The sequence below is a fragment of the Nerophis lumbriciformis genome, linkage group LG26 (genome assembly GCF_033978685.3).
Source record: "Nerophis lumbriciformis linkage group LG26, RoL_Nlum_v2.1, whole genome shotgun sequence".
Taxonomy (NCBI): Eukaryota; Metazoa; Chordata; class Actinopteri; order Syngnathiformes; family Syngnathidae; genus Nerophis; species Nerophis lumbriciformis.
Window position 1 is genome coordinate 13,440,008 of NC_084573.2, and position 21,213 is coordinate 13,461,220.

Here is a 21,213-nt window from a genome sequence, read left to right on the forward strand (position 1 = left end):
TGCTCCTGATGGGACTGGTTAGCGCCGTGCATGGCAGCTCCCGCCATCAGTGTGTGAATGTGTGAATGTGTGTGTGTGAATGGGTGAATGTGGAAAATAGTGTCAAAGCGCTTTGAGTTCCTTAAAAAAAAGGTAGAAAAGCGCTATACAAGTACGACCCATTTACCATTTACCATTATATTTTTTTAAGTTTTTTTCAAAATTTTACCCATCACGCAATATCCCTAAAAAAAGCTTCAAAGTGCCTGATTTTAACCATCGTTATAAACACCCGTCCATTTTCCTGTGACGTCACATAGTGAAGCCAATACAAACAAACATGGCGGAAAGAACAGCAAGCTATAGCGACATTAGCTCGGATTCAGACTCGGATTTCAGCGGCTTAAGCGATTCAACAGATTACGAATGTATTGAAACGGATGGTTGTAGTGTGGAGGCAGGTAGCGAAAACTAAATTGAAGAAGAAACTGAAGCTATTGAGCCATATCGGTTTGAACCGTATGCAAGCGAAACCGACGAAAACGACACGACAGCCAGCGACACGGGAGAAAGCGAGGACGAATTCGGCGATCGCCTTCTAACCAACGATTGGTATGTGTTTGTTTGGCATTAAAGGAAACTAACAACTATGAACTAGGTTTACAACATATGAAATACATTTGGCAACAACATGCACTTTGAGAGTGCAGACAGCCCAATTTTCATCAATTAATTTATTCTGTAGACATACCCTCATCCGCGCTCTTTTCCTGAAAGCTGATCTGTCCAGTTTTGGAGTTGATGTCAGCAGGCCAGGGAAGCTAGGGTCGATATTCTTCTCTTGATCATCTTCGGTGGCATAAAGGACGGTGTGAGCCAAGACATCCAGGGGGTTTAGCTCGCTCGTCTGCGGGAACAAACTGTCGCCATTGCTTGCCGTGCTACCGAGGTCCTTTGTCCTTGAATTGCTCACACACTCCGGCAGATTCAATGAGGGTTCTTTGACTTTATCATTGGAAATGCATCTGCTTTAAGTGTCGCAGGATATCCACACATTCTTGCCATCTCTGTCGTAGCATAGCTTTTGTCGGTAAAGTGTGCGGATCAAACGTCCAATTTCTTGCCACTTTCGCATCTTTGGGCCACTGGTGCAACTTGAATCCGTCCCTGTTCGTGTTGTTACACCCTCCGACAACACACCGACGAGGCATGATGTCTCCAAGGTACGGAAAACAGTCGAAAAAACGGAAAATAACAGAGCTGATTTGACTCGGTGTTTGAGAAAATGGCGGATTGCTTCCCGATGTGACGTCACGTTGTGACGTCATCGCTCCGAGAGCGAATATTAGAAAGGCGTTTAATTTGCCAAAATTCACCCATTTAGAGTTCGGAAATCGGTTAAAAAAATATATGGTCTTTTTTCTGCAACATCAAAGTATATATTGACGCTTACATAGGTCTGGTGATAATGTTCCACTTTAAATCAATAACATCCGTGGCTCACTAGTGCAACAATGAACCGTGAAAAACCATCAGAACGGAACTCTCTAATAACTAAAGTTCCTTGGGTGAACAATGTAAACTCACTACACCGGTAGTTTTTAGCGCCTCCATAGCGAGATATAAGTTAGAACTTTACACTATTTTATATTAGAAATGGCAACAGCGGAGGATGAATGTCCCATAACAAGAAGATAGAGAAAAAGAAGAAGCTTATACACTACGGAGTCGGCACAGACTACAGTGGTGGACGTGGGCAAATTTTCAGGACTAATGCAGATCTCAAATACAGATCAGCAGGTACCAGAAGGTAAGACAAGTTGCTTTTGCATAATATTCTGAAACAAAACACCAGATAATATGTCTGTTAATGAGAGCATTTTGTAGTCCTTATACACACACCGTAGTAATACTTGTATCTCTGACTGCAGTAGTCGTAATGAGCCGACAATCCATTAAGCGGTGCAACTTCAAAGTCGTACTAAAACATTTTGACAGATTTTTGAGCGCCGTTTGTAATGTTCTATATTTTCAATGGGACATTTAAAGTTTTGGTGTTGTTTACTGGCGTCATATTGCAGTCTACACGTATATCTTATGTGTGACTACCATCTACTAGTCACACTTATCATTACACCATGTACCGAATAAAATAGCTTCGAGGTCGATAAGCACAATCAGAATTATTCTGTACATTAGACGTACCGGGTTATAAGGCGCACTGTCGAGTTTTGAGAAAATTAAAGTATTTTAAGTTGCGCCTTATTGTCAAAACTTCCTGTTGTCAATTTCTAACACAATTTACACTGTCCATCCATTTTCTACCGCTTGTCCCTCTCGGTTTCACGGGGGTGCCGGAGCCTATCCCAGCTGCATTCCGGCGGAAGGCAGGGTACACCCTGGACAAATCGCCACCCAATAATGTCTTAATGGTATGATTGATATGAAATACAGTACAGGCCAAAAGTTTGGACACACCTTCTCATTCAGTGCGTGTTCTTTATTTTCATGACTATTTACATTGTAGATTGTCACTGAAGGCATCAAAACTATGAATGAACACATGTGGAGTTGTGTAGTTAACAAAAAAAGGTGAAATAACTGAAAACATGTTTTATATTCTAGTTTCTTCAAAATAGCCACCCTTTGCTCTGATTACTGCTTTGCACACTCTTAGCATTCTCTCAATGAGCTTAAAGAGGTCATTTTTGTTGTAGCGGTGTAGCGTGCAAGGACGCGAGTGGAAGATGTGTCAAAAGATGGAGCTAACTGTTTTAATGACATTCAGACTTTACTTCAATCAACAACGGAGCAGCATATTCTAAGTCAAAGTCGTACTAAAACATTTTGACAGATTTTTGAGTGCCGTGTGTTATGTTCTTTATTTTCAATGGAACATCTAAAGTTTCGTGTTGTTTACTGGCATCATATTGCAGTCTACTTGTGTCTTTTATGTGCAAATGCCATCATATTGCAGTGTACACGTATGTCTTATGTGTGACTGCCATCCACTGGTCACACTCATCATTACACCATGTACCAATTAAATTGCTTCGAGGTCGGTCAGCACAACCAGAATTATTCCTTACTATAAGGCGCACTGTCGATTTTTGAGAAAATGGAAGGATTTTAAGTGCGCCTTATAGTCCGAAAAATTTGGTAATTATTAAAAAACGTAATTATTATTATAATATAAAATGTCCCATGAATTTGTTTTAGTACAAAATGTGTATCAAAATAAATTTAAGTTTGATTTTAAAAATAAAATAAAAATTCCTTTCACATAAATAAAAAATAGTGTGAAATTATTTTGAAATATAACCTGTATGTGCTGGGATTTTGTTAAAGTGTCTAGGTGCGTGTCCCTTTTAGGAAGCCCGAACTGCCGTGGATCTCCACTCGGAGGTCATGTTCAAAATGAGTCGCTCTACTTGCTGGAAGTCACAATGTCCAGGCTGCTCAACACAACACAACTAAACTCGACCTAATTGACCACGGTCGACCTAACCACGGCTCAGTCATTCACAAGCAAGGATGGGGCGAAGGTCACCACTTTGTGAACCAATGCGTGAGCAATTTGTCCAACAGTTTAAGAACAGCATTTATCAACGAGCTATTGCAAGGAATTTAGGGATTTCACCATCTTTGGTCCGCAATATCATCAAAAGAGAATCTGGAGAAATCCCTGCAAGTAAGCGATGATATTACGGACCTTCGATCCCTCAGGCGGTACTGCATCAAAATGCCACATCAATGTGTAAAGGATATCACCACAGGAACACCTCAGAAACCTACTGTCATTAACTGCAGTCCGTTGCTAAATCTGTAAGTGCAAGCTAAAACCATTTATCAACAACACCCAGACTGGGCCCGAGCTCATCTAAGATGGACTGATGCAAAGTGGAAAAGTGTTCTGTGGTCTGAGGAGTCTACATTTCAAATTGTTTTTTGAAACTGTGGACGTCGTATCCTCCGGAACAAAGAGGAAAATAACCATCCGAATTGTTATAGGCGCAAAGTTCAAAAGGCAGCATCTGTGATGGTATGGGGGTGTATTAGTGCCCAAGACATAGGTCCATCCATCCATCTTCTTCCGCTTATCCGAGGTCGGGTCGCGGGGGCAGCAGCCTAAGCAGGGAAGCCCAGACTTCCCTCTCCCCAGCCACTTCGTCCAGCTCTTCCCGAGGGATCCCGAGGCGTTCCCAGGCCAGCCGGGAGACATAGTCTTCCCAACGTGTCCTGGGTCTTCCCCGTGGCCTTTTACCGATCGGATGTGCCCTAAACACCTCCCTAGGGAGGCGTTCGGGTGGCATCCTGACCAGATGCCCGAACCACCTCATCGGACTCCTCTCAATGTGGAGAAGTAGCGGCTTCACTCCGAGTTCCTCCCGGATGGCAGAGCTTCTCACTCTATCTCTAAGTGAGAGCCCCGCCACCCGGCGGAGGAAACTCATTTCGGCCGCTTGTACCCGTGATCGTGTCCTTTCGGTCATAACCCAAAGCTCATGACCATAGGTGAGGATGGGAAGGTAGATCGACCGGTAAATTGAGAGCTTTGCCTTCCGGCTCAGCTCCTTCTTCACCACAACGGATCGATACAGCGTCCGCATTACTGAAGACGCCGCACCGATCTGCCTGTCGATCTCACGATCCACTCTTCCCTCACTCGTGAACAAGACTCCGAGGTACTTCAACTCCTCCACTTGGGGCAGGGTCTCCTCCCCAACCCGGAGATGGCACTCCACCCTTTTCCGGGCGAGAACCATGGACTCGGACTTACCAAGGCATAGGTAACTTACACATCTGTGAAGGCACCATTAATGCTGAAAGGTACATACAGGTTTTGGAGCAACATATGTTGCCATCCAAGCAACGTTATCATGGACGCCCCTGCTTATTTCAGCAAGCCAATGCCAAGCCACGTGTTGTTATAACACTTTTAATTTGTTGCGGCTCCAGACAAGATTTTTTCTTTTTGTATTTTTGGTCCAATATGGCTCTTTCGACATTTTGGGTTGCCGACCCCTGCATTGGGCGCACCGGGTTATAAGGCGCACTGTCGATTTTTGAGACAATGAAAGTGCGCCTTATAGTCCGAAAAATACGGTAATTATTAAAAAAAACTACATTTTTATTATAATCTCAAATTTCCCATGAATTTGTTTTAGTTGCATCAAATAAAATTCAAGTTTGATTTTAAAAAATTTAGAAAAATCCTTTCACGTAAGTACCGTATTTTTCAGACTATAAGTCGCAGTTTATTTCATAGTTTGGCCGGGCTCCAGTGCGACTTATATATGTTTTTTTTCCTTTTTTTATCATGCATTTTCGGCAGGTGCGACTTATACTCCGGTGCGACTTATACTCCGAAAAATACGGTAATTTAACCTGTCTGTCTGTCCAGGCTGGTCAATACAACGCAACTAAACTTGAACCAATTGAAGGTCAATTATAGATAAAAAAAAAATAAAAAATTTAAAAAAGTTTCCACTAAAATATTGATTGAACAAATTTAACTAACTGCAATACAGCTTGGTGTGTTTTCATACGGACGATCTCATATGATTATTGAAAAGGATGCTTAGTCAGGCTGATACCAATCTAAAATTTTCACCGCCATTCATCTCTGTCTCCGCCGTCATCCATCAATTGCTCTCATCTTCATCACCTCTCTCTCTCTCTCTCTCCCGCCCCGTCTCGTTCTCTCTCTCTTTCTCTCTCTCCGCCACTAACCTTGGCGCCACGTCACAGGCTGTGCAGCAGTGCAGTAGAATGGGAGTGCATCCAGCCCACAGTGCCTGATAGGAGGGGGGGGCTGCTGCACATCGCTGCTGTATCCTCTGCTTGGCGCTCTCCTTCCCCTCGCCAGCATCCTCACCCAGCCACATGCTCCCTCTCCTCCCTCTCACAAGCCAACGCACACCTCCCCGACTCGGAGCCCCTTTCGACATGGACGTCCCGTCGTCCCTCCAGCTGAAGGATTGTTGCGTCTCGCTGCAGTGAAAAAGAGCAAAAGGGGGTGGGTGGGTGGGGGGGGAAAGAGCAGGAAAAAAGAACCATGCCGGGACTGCAAATGGATTTTGGGAGCGCGCAAGTGACCATGCCGTGATCTTGCGCATCCGCCAGAAAAGAAGAAACAGCCGTGAGGAGAATTTAAGGAAGGAACGGGGGGGGGGGGGATATCGAACCCACGCACCGGCGGGATTAAAAACCACAGTGCTTTTTTTTTTTTTTGTGCAAACAACATGAAGATTACCTCCCGTCCTCTGATGATAAGCGGTGTCGTTTTCAGCTCCAAGCTCAGGCTCATTCCGATTCTGCTGCTCTTTCTCGGTCACTCTCGCGGGATGCCGCACGTTCTACGATTCGGTAAGAGCGCCACTTGTTTATTAAGGTTTCACCCTTTTTTTTTCAACATGTGGCGGTCCACATGACATTGGGAGAGGTGTCGAGGCGCGGAGTTGGCAAAAGCCCTGTTGCTGCTGCTTTACTTTTTTTGTTGCATTCGTGATGGAACAAAACCAACGTTTGTCGTAGTTTTAGCCGCTTTGCAAAGTAATTGCAACTAAACTTGAACCAATTGAAGGTCAATTATAGATATTTAAAAAAAAGAGTTTCCACTAAAATATTGATTGAACTGTTTCTTTACTTTTTTTGTTGCATCCGTGATGGAACAAAACCAACGTTTGTCGTAGTTTTAGCCGCTTTGCAAAGTGAACTTTTTAAATGCCTGTTTACCTAAAGTCAAGAAAAAAACATCAGTGCAATATGCTAATTGGTAGTTTCCAGTGAATGTGTGTGTGTAAACAAGAAACACAGGTGCACGTCTACACAATTAAAGGGCTCGGCAACCCACCCAGCCCACCCGACTCATGCTATTTTGTTAAGTGACAGCCATTCAGAAAAAGTTATAGTTCATGATGATAATGTCAATGAGGGATTTCTAATCACTGCTACATTAGAATTCTTATTAATATTTATACTGTTGTTATTGTTCATTTTTGTTTGACGACTTTTGGATTGTTTTGTGTCATGTTTGTGTGTCCTCTCAATTGCTCTGTTGATTGCTATTCTGGGTGTTGTTGGGCCGGGTTTGGCTTTTGGAATTGGAATTGGATTATTGTGGTAATATTGTGTATTATTTTGGTCGGATTGATTTATAAAAAAAAAAAAATGTTTTAGTACAACGTGTGCATCAAATAAAATTCAAGTTTTATTTAAAATAAAATAAAAATGCTTTCACATAAATAAAAAACTGTGTAACATTGTTTTGCCATTTAACCTGTATGTCTGTCCAGGCTGCTTAACACAACGCATTTAAACTTGAACCAATTGAAGGTCAATTATAGATAATAATACTATTTAAAAAAAAAAAGAGTTTCCACTAAAATATTGATTGAACAAATTTAACTGTTGCTTTACTTTTTTTGTTGCAACCGTGATGGAACATAACCAACATTTGTCGTAGTTTTAGCCGCTTTGCAAAGTAATTGCAACTAAACTTGAACCAATTGAAGGTCAATTATAGATAATAATGCTGTAAAAAAAAAAAAAAAAAGAGTTTCCACTAAAATATTGATTGAACTGTTGCTTTAATTTTTTTGTTGCATCCGTGGTGGAACAAAACCAACGTTTGTCGTAGTTTTAGCCGCTTTGCAAAGTGAACTTTTTAAATGCCTGTTTACCTAAAGTCAAGAAAAAACATCAGTGCAATACGCTAATTGGTAGTTTCCAGTGAATGTTTGTGTGTAAACAAGAAGCACAAGTGCACCTCTACACAATCAATGGGCTCGGCAGCCCACCCAGCCCACCCGACTCTTGCTATTTCGTTCAGTGACAGCCCCTCGGAAAGAGTTATAGTTAGTGATGATAATGTCAATGAGGGATTTCTAATCACTGCTACGTTGGAATTCTTATCAATATTGATACTGTTGTTATTGTTCATTTTTGGTTGACGACTTTTGGATTGTTTTGTGTCATGTTTGTGTGTCCTCTCAATTGCTCTGTTGATTGCTATTCTGGGTGTTGCTTGGCTTTTGGAATTGGAATTGTATTATTGTGGTAATATTGTGTATTGTTTTGTCGGATTGATTTATATATAAAAAAAAATGTTTTAGTACAACGTGTGCATCAAATTAAATTCAAGTTTTATTTAAAATAAAATAAAAATGCATTCACATAAATAAAAAACTGTGTAACATTGTTTTGCCATTTAACTTGTATGTCTGTCCAGGCTGCTTAACACAATGCATTTAAACTTGAACCAATTGAAAATCAATTATAGATAAGAATACTATAAAAAAAAAAAAAAAAAAAAAGTTTCCACTAAAATATTGATTGAACAAATTTAACTGCTGCTTTACTGCTGCTTTACTGCTGCTTTACTTTTTTGTTGCATTTGTGATGAAACAAAACCAACATTTGTCGTAGTTTTAGCCGCTTTCCAAAGTAATTGCAACTAAACTTGAACCAATTGAAGGTCAATTATAGATAATAATGCTATAAAAAAAAAAAAAAAAGAGTTTCCACTAAAATATTGATTGAACTGTTGCTTTACTTTTTTTGTTGCATTCGTGATGGAACAAAACCAACATTTGTCATAGTTTTAGCCGCTTTGCAAAGTGAACTTTTTAAATGCCTGTTTACCTAAAGTCAAGAAAAAAACATCAGTGCAATCTGCTAATTGGTAGTTTCCAGTGAATGTTTGTGTGTAAACAAGAAGCACAGGTGCACGTCTACACAATCAATGGGCTCGGCAGCCCACCCAGCCCACCCGACTCCTGCTATTTCGTTCAGGCCTTTCGGAAAGAGTTATAGTTAGTGTTGATAATGTCAATGAGGGATTTCTAATCACTGCTACGTTGGAATTCTTATTAATATTGATACTGTTGTTATTGTTCATTTTTGTTTGACGACTTTTGGATTGTTTTATGTCATGTTTGTGTTTCCTCTAAATTGCTCTGTTGGTTGCTATTCTGGGTGTTGCTGAGCCGGGTTTGGCTTTTGGAATTGGAATTGTATTATTGTGGTAATATTGTGTATTATTTTGTCGGATTGATTTATATAAAAAAAAAAAATGTTTTAGTACAACGTGTGCATCAAATTAAATTCAAGTTTTATTTAAAATAAAAAAAATGCTTTCACATAAATAAAAAACTGTGTAACATTGTTTTGCCATTTAACCTGTATGTATGTCCAGGCTGCTTAACACAACGCAACTAAACTTGAACCAATTCAAGGTCAATTATAGATAAAAATACTATAAAAAAAAAGAGTTTCCACTAAAATATTGATTGAACAAATTTAACTGCTGCTTTACTTTTTTTGTTGCATCCGTGATGAAACAAAACCAACATTTGTCGTAGTTTTAGCCACTTTGCAAAGTAATTGCAACTAAACTTGAACCAATTGAAGGTCAATTATAGATAATAATGCTATAAAAAAAAAAAAAAAGAGTTTCCACTAAAATATTGATTGAACTGTTGCTTTACTTTTTTTGTTGCATTCGTGATGGAACAAAACCAACGTTTGTCGTAGTTTTAGCCGCTTGCAAAGTGAACTTTTTAAATGCCTGTTTACCTAAAGTCAAGAAAAAACATCAGTGCAATCTGCTAATTGGTAGTTTCCAGTGAATGTTTGTGTGTAAACAAGAAGCACAGGTGCACGTCTACACAATCAATGGGCTCGGCAGCCCACCCAGCCCACCCAGTTCGTTCAGCGACAGCCCTTTAGAAAGAGTTATATAATTAATACAGATCAGAAGTTACATGTTTGTTACGGACAGGGCACATTTAAAGAGTGACAGGGCTGACAGTGGGTGTCACACTGTGTTGATAACACGTCCTTGCCATCCCCACTTGCCCTCGGGGGTCCTATTTAAGAGTCAGGCGGCGTCTGCACGAGCCGCCGCTATGACAACAACATGCGTTTTTGTCTCCGTGCGTGCTTGCACTCTTGGCCCGATGAGCGACTTCTAAGTACTACACACAACAACAGTGTCTGCTCCATATTGTCCCTGAGTGATGGTCTCGCTCCAAAGTCTGCATGAAAGTCTGCAAGTGCAAATGTGAAACTCACTGGACAATGGCCGAGAGTCGGTGGGCGGCCGAGCGTGAGGTCGCCTCTCTTGGTTGCTTTGTTGGGTCCGCTCTTGTCCCCTCACCCCAGCAAACCACCACAGTGTACATGTTTTGTTGTTGTTGTCAGGTTTGCCCGTTTAATGTCTTTAATGTCCTTTGTGTTATTTGATGTTTCTCTCTTACACATATGTTTATGTGTACTATAGCTATGAGCAATGTTCCCTCTAATTTTTCATGTGTGTGAGCAAACGCAAAAACTCCCTGAGCATTCAGTGGAGCCCATGTGAGCAACATCAGACGTGCACACTGTGGCTACACCAGCAGCACACCTGTCCCAAACCTGACTAAATAACAAGTTAAATCTCTATCCATCCATCCATTTTTGCAGGGCCAACACAGATAGACAGACAACATTCTCTTATTATTATAATCAAATGACAGCAGTCATTTCCATGAGGTTATTTTCTAATATAAGTGTTCAGGCCCACTTACAATGACAATAACAACAAATATTGTTTTTCATGAACTGTGTACTTGTATTGTTTGTCTGGGTGGAGGTCCTGCTTTGGAAATAATTTTTACCCCTTTCAGACATTGCATTGAGTTCCCATTAAAACATTCACATGTTGCACAATGAGATGTAAGCAGGGGATCATGTGTACATTCCTGAAACTTTACTGTATTTTTATTAGTATTTATTTAATATACTAACAGCATTTCATGATTAGTATTTATAAATAAAGATTCCTAATAAATGACACCAGAATAAGCACACATTTGATTGGTAAATCATAGTGTAACGACCTGGAATGACACTTTATGTGTGGTGTTGGAATTGTCCGATTTGTGTGGCTGTAAACGCATCACTGGCTAAGTGCCATATGTGCATGTGTTGGCGCAAGTGAGAAAGAGCGAGCGGCTGCTGTTGATATAACAAAGTTGCTTTTGGTGTGGTTTGTACTGCAGAAAATGACCAGTTTTGCTAGATATCTTTTTTTTACTAATGTTTTGGTGATGTGTTTATGGCCGACAATAAAGAGTTTTGCTCAGTAAAGTGATGGATGGAATTCATGTCCTCAAAGCGTCTCGACAGACGTTACAATATTTGAACAATGATGACGAAAACTGTTTTCTCTGTCGTGTCCGTGTGTCGAAAATTGTTATGCGCTTATTTTTTTATTTGATTTTGTGCGTGGCATAGATTTGCCGTGCGCAGAGGACGCTTGAGCAGTGCGCAATTGCACAGGCGCGCACCTTAGAGGCAACATTGGCTATGAGGATTTTTTTCTCTCCCTTGGTCTCAGTCTGGACTCCAGGGTCTCCAGGGGCCCAGGCTGTTTTGTTCACCCCCCAGGAACTGCACTTTTCTTGAGAATTTTGCCCATCATTTACAATCCCTATGTAAGATAAGAACACATGTGTTTTTTTTTTGTTTTTTTTATGTATTCTAATTTGTAAAATATGGCACATATGAGGCGGCTAACAATGCAGCTAATAGGAGGACACTATTCAGCTCATAAAAACCTAAAAAAAAAACCATCCACATACATACACAAACACACTTCATACATACACACACGGTACATACATCCACATGCACATTCACCGTACAAACATACATACACACATACTGTACATAGACAAGTATACACACAATCATGCATATAATCCCGTTTAATCAAACATATATTAACGTTGTGACCCCAGGGCAGTGTTTTTTGCGTTGAAACCACCAGCAGAAATCATTAAAAAATGAAAAAAAAGTTGTCGCAATTGTTGGATATGACTTTAAACCATAACCAAGCATGCATCAATATAGCTCTTGTCTCAAAGTAGGTGTACTGTCATGACCTGTCACATCACGCCGTGACCTATTTTGAGTTTTTTGCCGTTTTCCTGTGTCTAGTGTTTTAGATCTTGTCTTGCGCTCCTATTTTGATGGCTTTTTCCTTATTTTTTGTATTTTCCTGTCGCAGTTTCATGTCTTCCTTTGAGCGATATTTCCCGCACCTGCTTTGTTTTAGCAGTCAAGAATATTTCAGTTGTTTTCATCCTTCTTTGTGGGGACATTGTTGATTGTCATGTCATGTTTGAATGTACAAACCCCGTTTCCATATGAGTTGGGAAATTGTGTTAGATGTAAATATAAACGGAATACAATGATTTGCAAATCCTTTTCAACCCATATTCAATTGAATGCACTAAAAAGACAAGATATTTGATGTTCAAACTCATTAACTTTATTTTTATTTTTTTGCAAATAATAATGAACTTAGAATTTCATGGCTGCAACACCACTGTGTTACATCACCTTTTCTTTTAACAACACTCAGTAAACGATTGGGAACTAAGGAAACTAATTGTTGAAGCTTTGAAAGTGGAATTCTTTCCCATTCTTGTTTTATGTAGAGCTTCAGTCGTTCAACAGTCTCCGCTGTCGTATTTTACGCTTCATAATGTGCCACACATTTTCGACGGGAGACAGGTCTGGACTGCAGGCGGGTAAGGAAAGAACCCGCACTCATTTTTTACGAAGCCACGCTGTTGTAACACGTGCTGAATGTGGCTTGGCATTGTCTTGCTGAAATAAGCAGGGGCGTCCATGAAAAAGACGCCGCTTAGATGGCAGTATATGTTGTTCCAAAACCTGTATGTAGCTTTCAGCATTAATGGTGCCTTCACAGATGTGTAAGTTACCCATGCTTTGGGCACTAATGCACCCTCATACCACCACAAATGCTGGCTTTTTAACTTTGCGTGGATAACAGTCTGGATGGTTCTTTTCCCCTTTGGTCCGAATGATACGATGTCGAATATTTCCAAAAACAATTTGAAACGTGGAATCGTCAGACCACAGAACACTTTTCCACTTTGCATCAGTCCATCTTAGATGATCTCGGGCCCAGAGAAGCCGGCGGCGTTTCTGGATGTTGTTGATAAATGGCTTTCGCTTTGCATAGTAGAGCTTTAACTTGCACTTACAGATGTAGCGACCGACTGTATTTAGTGACAGTGGTTTTCTGAAGTGTTCCTGAGCCCATGTGGTGATATCCTTTAGAGATTGATGTCGGTTCTTGATACAGTGCCGTCTGAGGGATTGAAGGTCACGGTCATTCAATGTTGGTTTCCGGCCATGCCACTTACGTGGAGTTATTTCTCCAGATTCTCTGAACCTTTTGATGATATTATGGACTGTAGATGTTGAAATCCCTAAATTTCTTGCAATTGCACTTTGAGAAACGTTCTTAAACTGTTTAACTATTTGCTCATGCAGTTGTGGACAAAGGGGTGACCCTCGCCCCATCCTTTCTTGTGAAAGACTGAGCATTTTTTGGAAAGCTGTTTTTATACCCAATCATGGCACCCACCTGTTCCCAATTTGCCTGCACACCTGTGGGATGTTCCAAATAAGTGTTTGATGAGCATTCCTCAACTTTATCAGTATTTATTGCCACCTTTCCCAACTTCTTCGTCATGTGTTGCTGGCATCAAATTCTAAAGTTAAGGATTATTTGCAAAAAAAAAAAAAAGTTTATCAGTTTGAACATCAAATATGCTGTCTTTGTAGCATATTCAACTGAATATGGGTTAAAAATGATTTGCAAATCATTGTACTCCGTTTATATTTACATCTAACACAATTTCCCAACTCATATGGAAACGGGGTTTGTACATTGTGGACGCCGTCTTTGCTCCACAGTAAGTCTTTGCTGTCCTCCAGCACTCTGTTTTTATGTACTTTGTAGCCAGTTCAGTTTTAGTCTTGTTCGGCATAGCCTTCCCTAAGCTTCAATGCCTTTTCTTAGGGGCACTCACCTTTAGTTTATTTTGGGTTTCAGCATTAGACACCTTTTTACCTGCACACTGCCTCCCGCTGTTTCCGACATCTACAAAGCATTTAGCTACCGGCTGCTACCTACTGATATGGAAGAGTATTACACGGTTACTCTGCCGAGTTCTAGACAGCACCGACACTCAACAACAACACATCATTGGCAGACTATAATTACTGGTTTGCAAAACATATTTTTAACCCAAATAGGTGAAATTAGATAATCTCCCACGGCACACCAGACTGTATCTCACACACAGTGGTTGAAAAACACTGTAAAACACGGCACACTGATAAAGCTTAACTTGTTGTTACTATAACAATCTACAAGGTTAATATAGCTTGCTTCTCTTTCTTCCTCTCTATTTATCTGCTTTATTTTCTTTTTCAAGTTTTCATGACATATATACAGTACATTTGAAAAAATTGTATTGTTAATATTTGAAGTAATTTATATTATTAATTATCAATAGTGCTATTTCTTATGGTATTTTTATTGCTCTGTTTATAGTGCAATAATGTTCATTGTCATTTCTATGTTATTAATATTAACTCCACTAACGGCTTTTTTGCTATCACTTTTCGTATCATATTTTTACATATCGTATTTGCTGATATTGTTCTGTTGTTGTTGTTGTTGTCTCCCTGTCTTATCCCCCTCTTGTCCCCACAATGTCTCCCTCTGTTATAATAAGGCAACAAGAGAAGTATCCCAAACTTCTCTTTTGTAAAGTAAATCTATACAGCAAATATGGGCATCTACATCAGCAATATGATTTGCCTGAGTAGCTGGACAGGACAAAAAATAAATAACCATATAAAATAAAATAAATACATCCAAAAAATGCAAAAAAATTCCATTTATATCTCTGACCTGAATATTAACCAAGTCTTAGCAATAATGTTGTGACGACCGGGGCGCATTGTGATGCGGGGTTCGTTCTCTCAGGAATGCAGACGGGCGTCAGACACAGCGTGCAGGTAAGAAAGTATTTATTTAATAAATAACTTATACTGGAAAAAAGAAAAGGGTGCTCATAGCACATAAGGCAAAAACTAAAAGAGCTAGCATGGGAGCTAGAAGGTAAAAAAGGAGTTTAGCGTGGAAGCTAACAGGTACAGAGCCGGAACAAAAGTCGTCAACTGTTGCACGAAAACAAACTACGAAGCCAGAACGAATGACAGGGAGGACAGACTTAAATAATAATGTCAGTGATGACAAACAGGTGCGTGTCGGAAACAAACGCGGCAGGTGAAAATAATAAGCAGCCATGGCAACAAACTCAGGTGTACAAAACAGGTACTCAAGGAGTCCAAAACTAACCAAAAAACACAAGTATCTTGAAAAGGTAAATAAAAAATATGATCCGGGCAGCGGATCACAACAAATGTTATTATAAGCGCTGACGCAGACGGACTATTTTTAGGCGATGAGCGCCTGCATCACCTCTGAGTTGATAAAAGTTAAATATAGATTATAAATAATGCATCTCACCTGGATAGTAGAAGGATGTGGCCATAAACTGAGAACTTGGTCAACTTTGATATTCAACTTACATCCTGAGATGGCGAGAAAGACACGAAAGAAACGTTCGTTTTCGGCCAACTTATTTTTATTTTTTTAACCCTTAATTCTTCGTCTTAATGGGAATATATGAACTAGGGCTGCAATTTAATGATTATTCTGATAGTCCACTATTCAATGACTATCTTAACAATGAATTGACTGGTTGTATTATAACGTGTACACATATTCACTGGCTCTAATTTTGCCATCAACTTTTAAATTCAGCTTGAGTTATTTTTAAGCGTTTGCTAACTAACGACAAAGAGGACTAATAAGTTCATTATTATTCATGTATACCGTAACTGTGCTGCTCAGTAGGCTGTTACAAACACTTAAATAACTATTACACTTTTGTACATTTAAAAAAAAAGGACATAAGTACAAAATTAAACAAGTATATTTTTATGTGAGAAAAAAATGATAATTATAATAGCTGCAACAAAACAACAAAACTAACTTGCTCGGGAAAAAAACTTGTGATGATTTCTTTAAAAAGCTGCACACTGATATTATTGATTATTGATTAACTCCAGGCATTTTTAGCACTCTAATAGACTCAATGCATATTAATTTATCATGAATTAATTCTTAACATTTTAGCTGTCTAATATATTGTATGTTTAATTTTATGGTGGTCTCTAACGTTGTGTGTGTGTTTGTGTGTGTGTGTTCTTGTATTTCTACCCTTCTTGAGACATCAACAAGGAAAAGTGCCTTCCATACGAGGACCGGTGAACAAGTTAGGACCGAAATCATGGTCCCAATACGGAAAAACCATTGCATCTAATAGAGAGCCAAATACTAGAGTCCGTGAACATTGCTCCAAAGTCAGGATTTTTTTGTTGATTTAATGTGCATACCATATTAAACATTGACAGGTGCAAAAAGGCAGCAATATATGATAAAAACAAGACGGCAGCAAAAGAAGGACTTCCCTTTTCATCCCCGGAAAAACCCGCCAGGTGAACAGTTGATTTTACGACTTCCGGTGTTGACGTAAGACGACCCACGTCCCATATGTGACCATAGGATGAACAAATACACTACGGTACTAAGACTATAGTGGCCATTAATAGTTAGCTTCTACAGCTGGGTTGCCCAAAGTGCGGCACAGGGGCCATCTGTGGTCCGTGACTCGTTTGTCATCGGCCTTAAGCACATTCCAAAAAACAAAAAAATAGAGATCTCATTTGCACCCCTGGTGGTGAAATCTATCAAAATTAGGGTGGTCCCAAAACAGAAGGATTTTTCAAATTGACTGTGTCATTTTCAGAAGTGCTCCCCCTCTGGTCAACATATGAAATAACAAGTGTGGTTTTTTTCCCCGTATTTTTATAGATTTTTTTTAATGTTTTGTTTTTTTTGTTTTAGGAGGTGGAAGTGTCTGTTTTCTCAGTACTTGTATTATATTTATATATTATTTCCCTAGCAAATAAATATATATATATATATATATATATATATATATAATTTATTTTTATTTTTATTTTTATTTTTTTTAAGAGTACATGTTATTATGAATGTGCCGTTACTGTATTACATATAAACACACAGCATGTAAATAAAACGTTGGTGGAGGTTTTTGGTTGTTTTTGAGAGTGCTTTATTGGCTCCATTGTTAGCTGACTTTTACTAACGTTTATGTGATGATCCGTTGCCCGGATCATGTTTTGTTCAGTTTAAGACTCCCTTAATACGGTTTCAGCACCCCTGAGTTTGTGTCTCTTGGTTGCCATGGGTTCTGATTATTTTCACCTGCCTCTGATTAGTGTTCGGGATGCTCACCTGCTCCCGGGCACTAATCAGAGAGCTATTTATTCCTGCCTTTTGCCACACTCAGTCTGGCGATTTTGTTTGCTCCATGCAACAAGTTACGTTTGTATACCTTTTTGATTCCTGTTCCTGAGCTAAGCTTCGCCATTTGTTTGCATTCACGCAACAAGTTACGATTGGTGTTTCTTGCGTCTTGTTTCTATGCTAAGCCGTTAGCTTTTCCATAGCTACCCGTGCTATGGGCACGCTTTCCTGTATTTGTGTTATTTTGCCTGATTTTTGGAAAATAAATCCTTTTATTACCTGCACGCTGCCTCTAGAATGGGAAACGATCCACGCATTAACATGCGACCCCACCGTAACAGTTTATTTACAAGTTAAAAAAACATTACAAAAAATATATATATATGTGTTCTTGCCTTACATAAGGACTAAGAATGACGGGCAACATTCCCAAAAAGTGCAGTACCCCTTTATGAGGGCATGCATTTATTTGCAGAAATGCATAGTACAGTAGTGCCTCGGTTTTTGTTGGTGATCTGTTCCAAAGAGTCCGACAAAGACTGAATTGTGCTAAAACCGAATCAATATTCCCTGTAAGAAATCATGTAAACATTTTATCGAGAAAACCGTATTCTATAAGGCGCACTTAAGATCCTTTCATTTTCTCAAAACTCGACAGTGCGCCTTATGTACGGCACAATTTGGTTTGTGCTTACCGACCTTGAAGAAATTTGATTTGGTACATGGTGAAATGATAAGTGTGACCAGTAGATGGCAGTCACATGTAAAAGATACGTGTAGACTGCAATATGACTCAAGTAAACAACACCAAAATTGTATATGTTCGATTGAAAATATAGAACATTACACACGGTGCTCAAAAATCTATTAAAATGTTTTAAATACGACTTCGGTAAGCTATGAAGCCGCACCGCTTGATGGATTGTACTGTGCTTCAACATACGAGTATTATTATGGTATTATCTGCCGTTTTGTTTTGCAATATTATGCAAAAGCAACTTTTCTTACCGTTGTCATGTCTGTGTAATCATGTTTTGTTTTAGTCATGTTTAGTTTAGTTATTGGACTCTTTAGTTTCTGGCTTTTCACTCCCTTGTCTTGTTTCCATGGCAACCCATTAGTTTTCACCTGTCACGTCACGCACCTGTTTCACGTTTTGAGTCACGCACCTGTTTTCGTTAATCATGTCTGTAGTATTTAAGTTCATTGTTTTCAGTTTGTCTTTCTGGTGACATCCCGCATTTATGCTTCTGCACACTCTCCACACCCTTATGACCCTTGCTGCTCTTTTTTCATGCCGGTTCCATGCCAAGTAAGTTGTTGTTTATTAAGCCACAGTTAGTGTTTTTTGTTGTTCATAGTTTCTGCCTTTGTGCAAGTATTTGTTTTCATAGCCAAGTCGTTTCTCCGCCACTGTGCGCGCTTTTGTTTGTACTTTTTTTGTAGTTATAGTGTTTAAATAAATCATGTATCCCCCTTCACGCCACGTATGGTCCAAATCTTTTGCACCTCGGGAGAACAAACCACGCCATAGTCCAAGTCTTGACAACCGTCTGGTACCTGCTGATCTGTATTTGGGATCTGCATGAGTCCTGAAAATTGGTGCGAGTCCGCTTTTGTAGTCTCTATCTTCTTGTTATGGGACATTCATCCTCCGCTGTTGCCATTTCTAATATAAAGTAGTGTAAAGTTCTTACTTATATCTGTCAGTGAACTCGCCATGAAAGCGCTAAAACATACCGGTGTAGTGAGTTCACATTATTCACCCGAGGAACTTTAGTTAGAGCGACTGTCAAAAAGCGGCTTGAAGATGATTTGTAAAACATAATCTATGCAACATTTTGACCAAAGAACCACCATTACATGGAATTATTTTCCTAAAGATAATACTATGACCCCTTTATTGCGCCTTATAATCCGGTGCGCCTTTTGTATAAAAATATACCTGACTAGACCTGCTCATCGGTGCGCCCTACGGTCTGAAAAATACGGTAATTATAGTTTTATTCGCATACAACAAAGCCAAATGACAAAACAGATAAAGGAACATTTAACAATTAATTGCACCTTCATTGAATGAGGCGTGAATGAAGAGGAGATGGATGTTTTTCTTCAATTCGATCGTGTTTCTCACCTTCCTCATCAAAGTGCTTGTAATTGAAACTTTTCTGGGCCTAATGGTGCATTTTACAGTTATACTCCATTTGAAAAAAACAGCACAGAGACTGGATCACCAAGACGCGGTATTCTATTCTGACCGTGTGATAACCCAAGCGGTGTACAAAAACCAAGGCAAAATTTGGGTGACATTTTTTTTTTCTGGAAAAGTGTACTGTAGCATACTACTGTATACATTTTATTCAAACAACGAACTAATAAGTCCCAAGTAGGGTTGTACGGTATACCGGTACTAGTATAGTATCGCGGTACTAATGAATCAAAAACGGTACTATACTCTGTTTGAATAGTACCAGTTGGCCATTTTTTAAAAAACATTTTTTACAGGCAATGTCATGACGTCGTCACGTCATGACATTACTGGTTTTACGAGCAGACGAGCATGTTCGGCAGCGCACAATCACCAAGTACTTACAAGCAGACACAGTGTGTAGACAGAAAAGAGAACATTTTGGTTTAAAAACTAAAGATAAAGGTGAAGTTAAACGCCCTATCCTAAACTTCTATCCGCAATCGGCAGTGTTTTAACTACTTCTAAATCACTAATCCTCGCCTCCATGGTGACAAATAAAGTGAGTTTCTTCTGCAGGACAAAGAATAGCTAAACATGCTTCACTATACACCGTAGGAGGGTACAATAGTTCACCGGCGTCACAATGTAAACAAACGCCATGGGTGGATCTACACCTGACATCCACTGTAATGATACCAAGTACAAGAGCGTATCTAGTCGATACTACTATGATTACATCAATATTTGTTATCGTCACAGAATCTTTTTTTATTTTTTTTTTCAAAATGATTCTTATATTCCCATAAACTAAAACTAAAAACAAACTTATATGATCCTGTAACTACTTGGTATCGGATCAATACCTTAATTTGAGGTATCATCCAAAACTAATGTAAACCATCCAAACAACAGAAGAATAAGTGATTATTACATTTTAACAGAAGTGTAGATGGAACATGTTTAAATGGAAAATAAGCAGATATTAACAGTAAATGAACAAGTAGATTAATAATCAATTTTTACAGCTTGTTCTTCATAATGTTGACAAAATAATAGGTAGATAAACGACACAATATGTTACTGCATACGTCAGCAGATTAAATTAGGAGCTTTTGTTTATTTACTTACTACTAAAAGACACGTTGTCTTGTATGTTCACTATTTTATCTAAGGACTAAATTGCAATAATAAACAAATGTTTAATGTACCCTAAGATTTTTTGTTAAAATAAAGCCAATAATCCTATTTTTTTGTGGTGCCCTTTATTTAAAAAAGTATTGAAATACATTTTGGTAAAAAAAACATTGGTATCAAGACAACACTAGTCCAAAGTAAGTTGTTTGATATTTTCAGGGTCAGTTAAAGGCCTACTGAAACCCACTACTACCGACCACGCAGTCTGATAGTTTATATATCAATGATGAAATCTTAACAATGCAACACATGCCAATACGGCCGGGTTAGCTTACTAAAGTGCAATTTTAAATTACGCGCGAAATATCCTGCTGAAAACGTCTCGGTATGATGACGCCTACGCGTAACGTCACGGATTGTAGAGGACATTTTGGGACAGCATGGTGGCCAGCTATTACGTCGTCTGTTTTCATCGCAAAATTCCACAGTATTCTTGACATCTGTGTTAGTGAATCTTTTGCAATTTGTTCAATGAACAATGGAGACAGCAAAGAAGAAAGCTGTATGTGGGAAGCGGTGTATTGCGGGCGGCTGCAGCAACAAAAACACAGCCAGTGTTTCATTGTTTACATTC

At 39.2% G+C, this 21,213-nt stretch overlaps 1 protein-coding gene across 2 annotated transcripts in view; it reads left to right on the forward strand.

The window, feature by feature from the left end:
* Nucleotides 1-5,722: 5,722 nt before the first annotated feature.
* LOC133623876 (glutamate receptor ionotropic, kainate 2-like) overlaps nt 5,723-21,213 on the forward strand; it is a 333,817-nt gene continuing 318,326 nt past the window's right edge. Inside the window, exon 1 of one of the 2 annotated variants that reach the window (XM_061987340.2) lies at nt 5,723-6,348. In XM_061987340.2, the coding sequence (XP_061843324.2) occupies nt 6,225-6,348 (124 nt within the window). In that variant the 5' untranslated portion in view covers nt 5,723-6,224. The remainder of the gene's footprint in view (nt 6,349-21,213) is intronic. The other variant, XM_072916258.1, reaches the window with a different exon arrangement.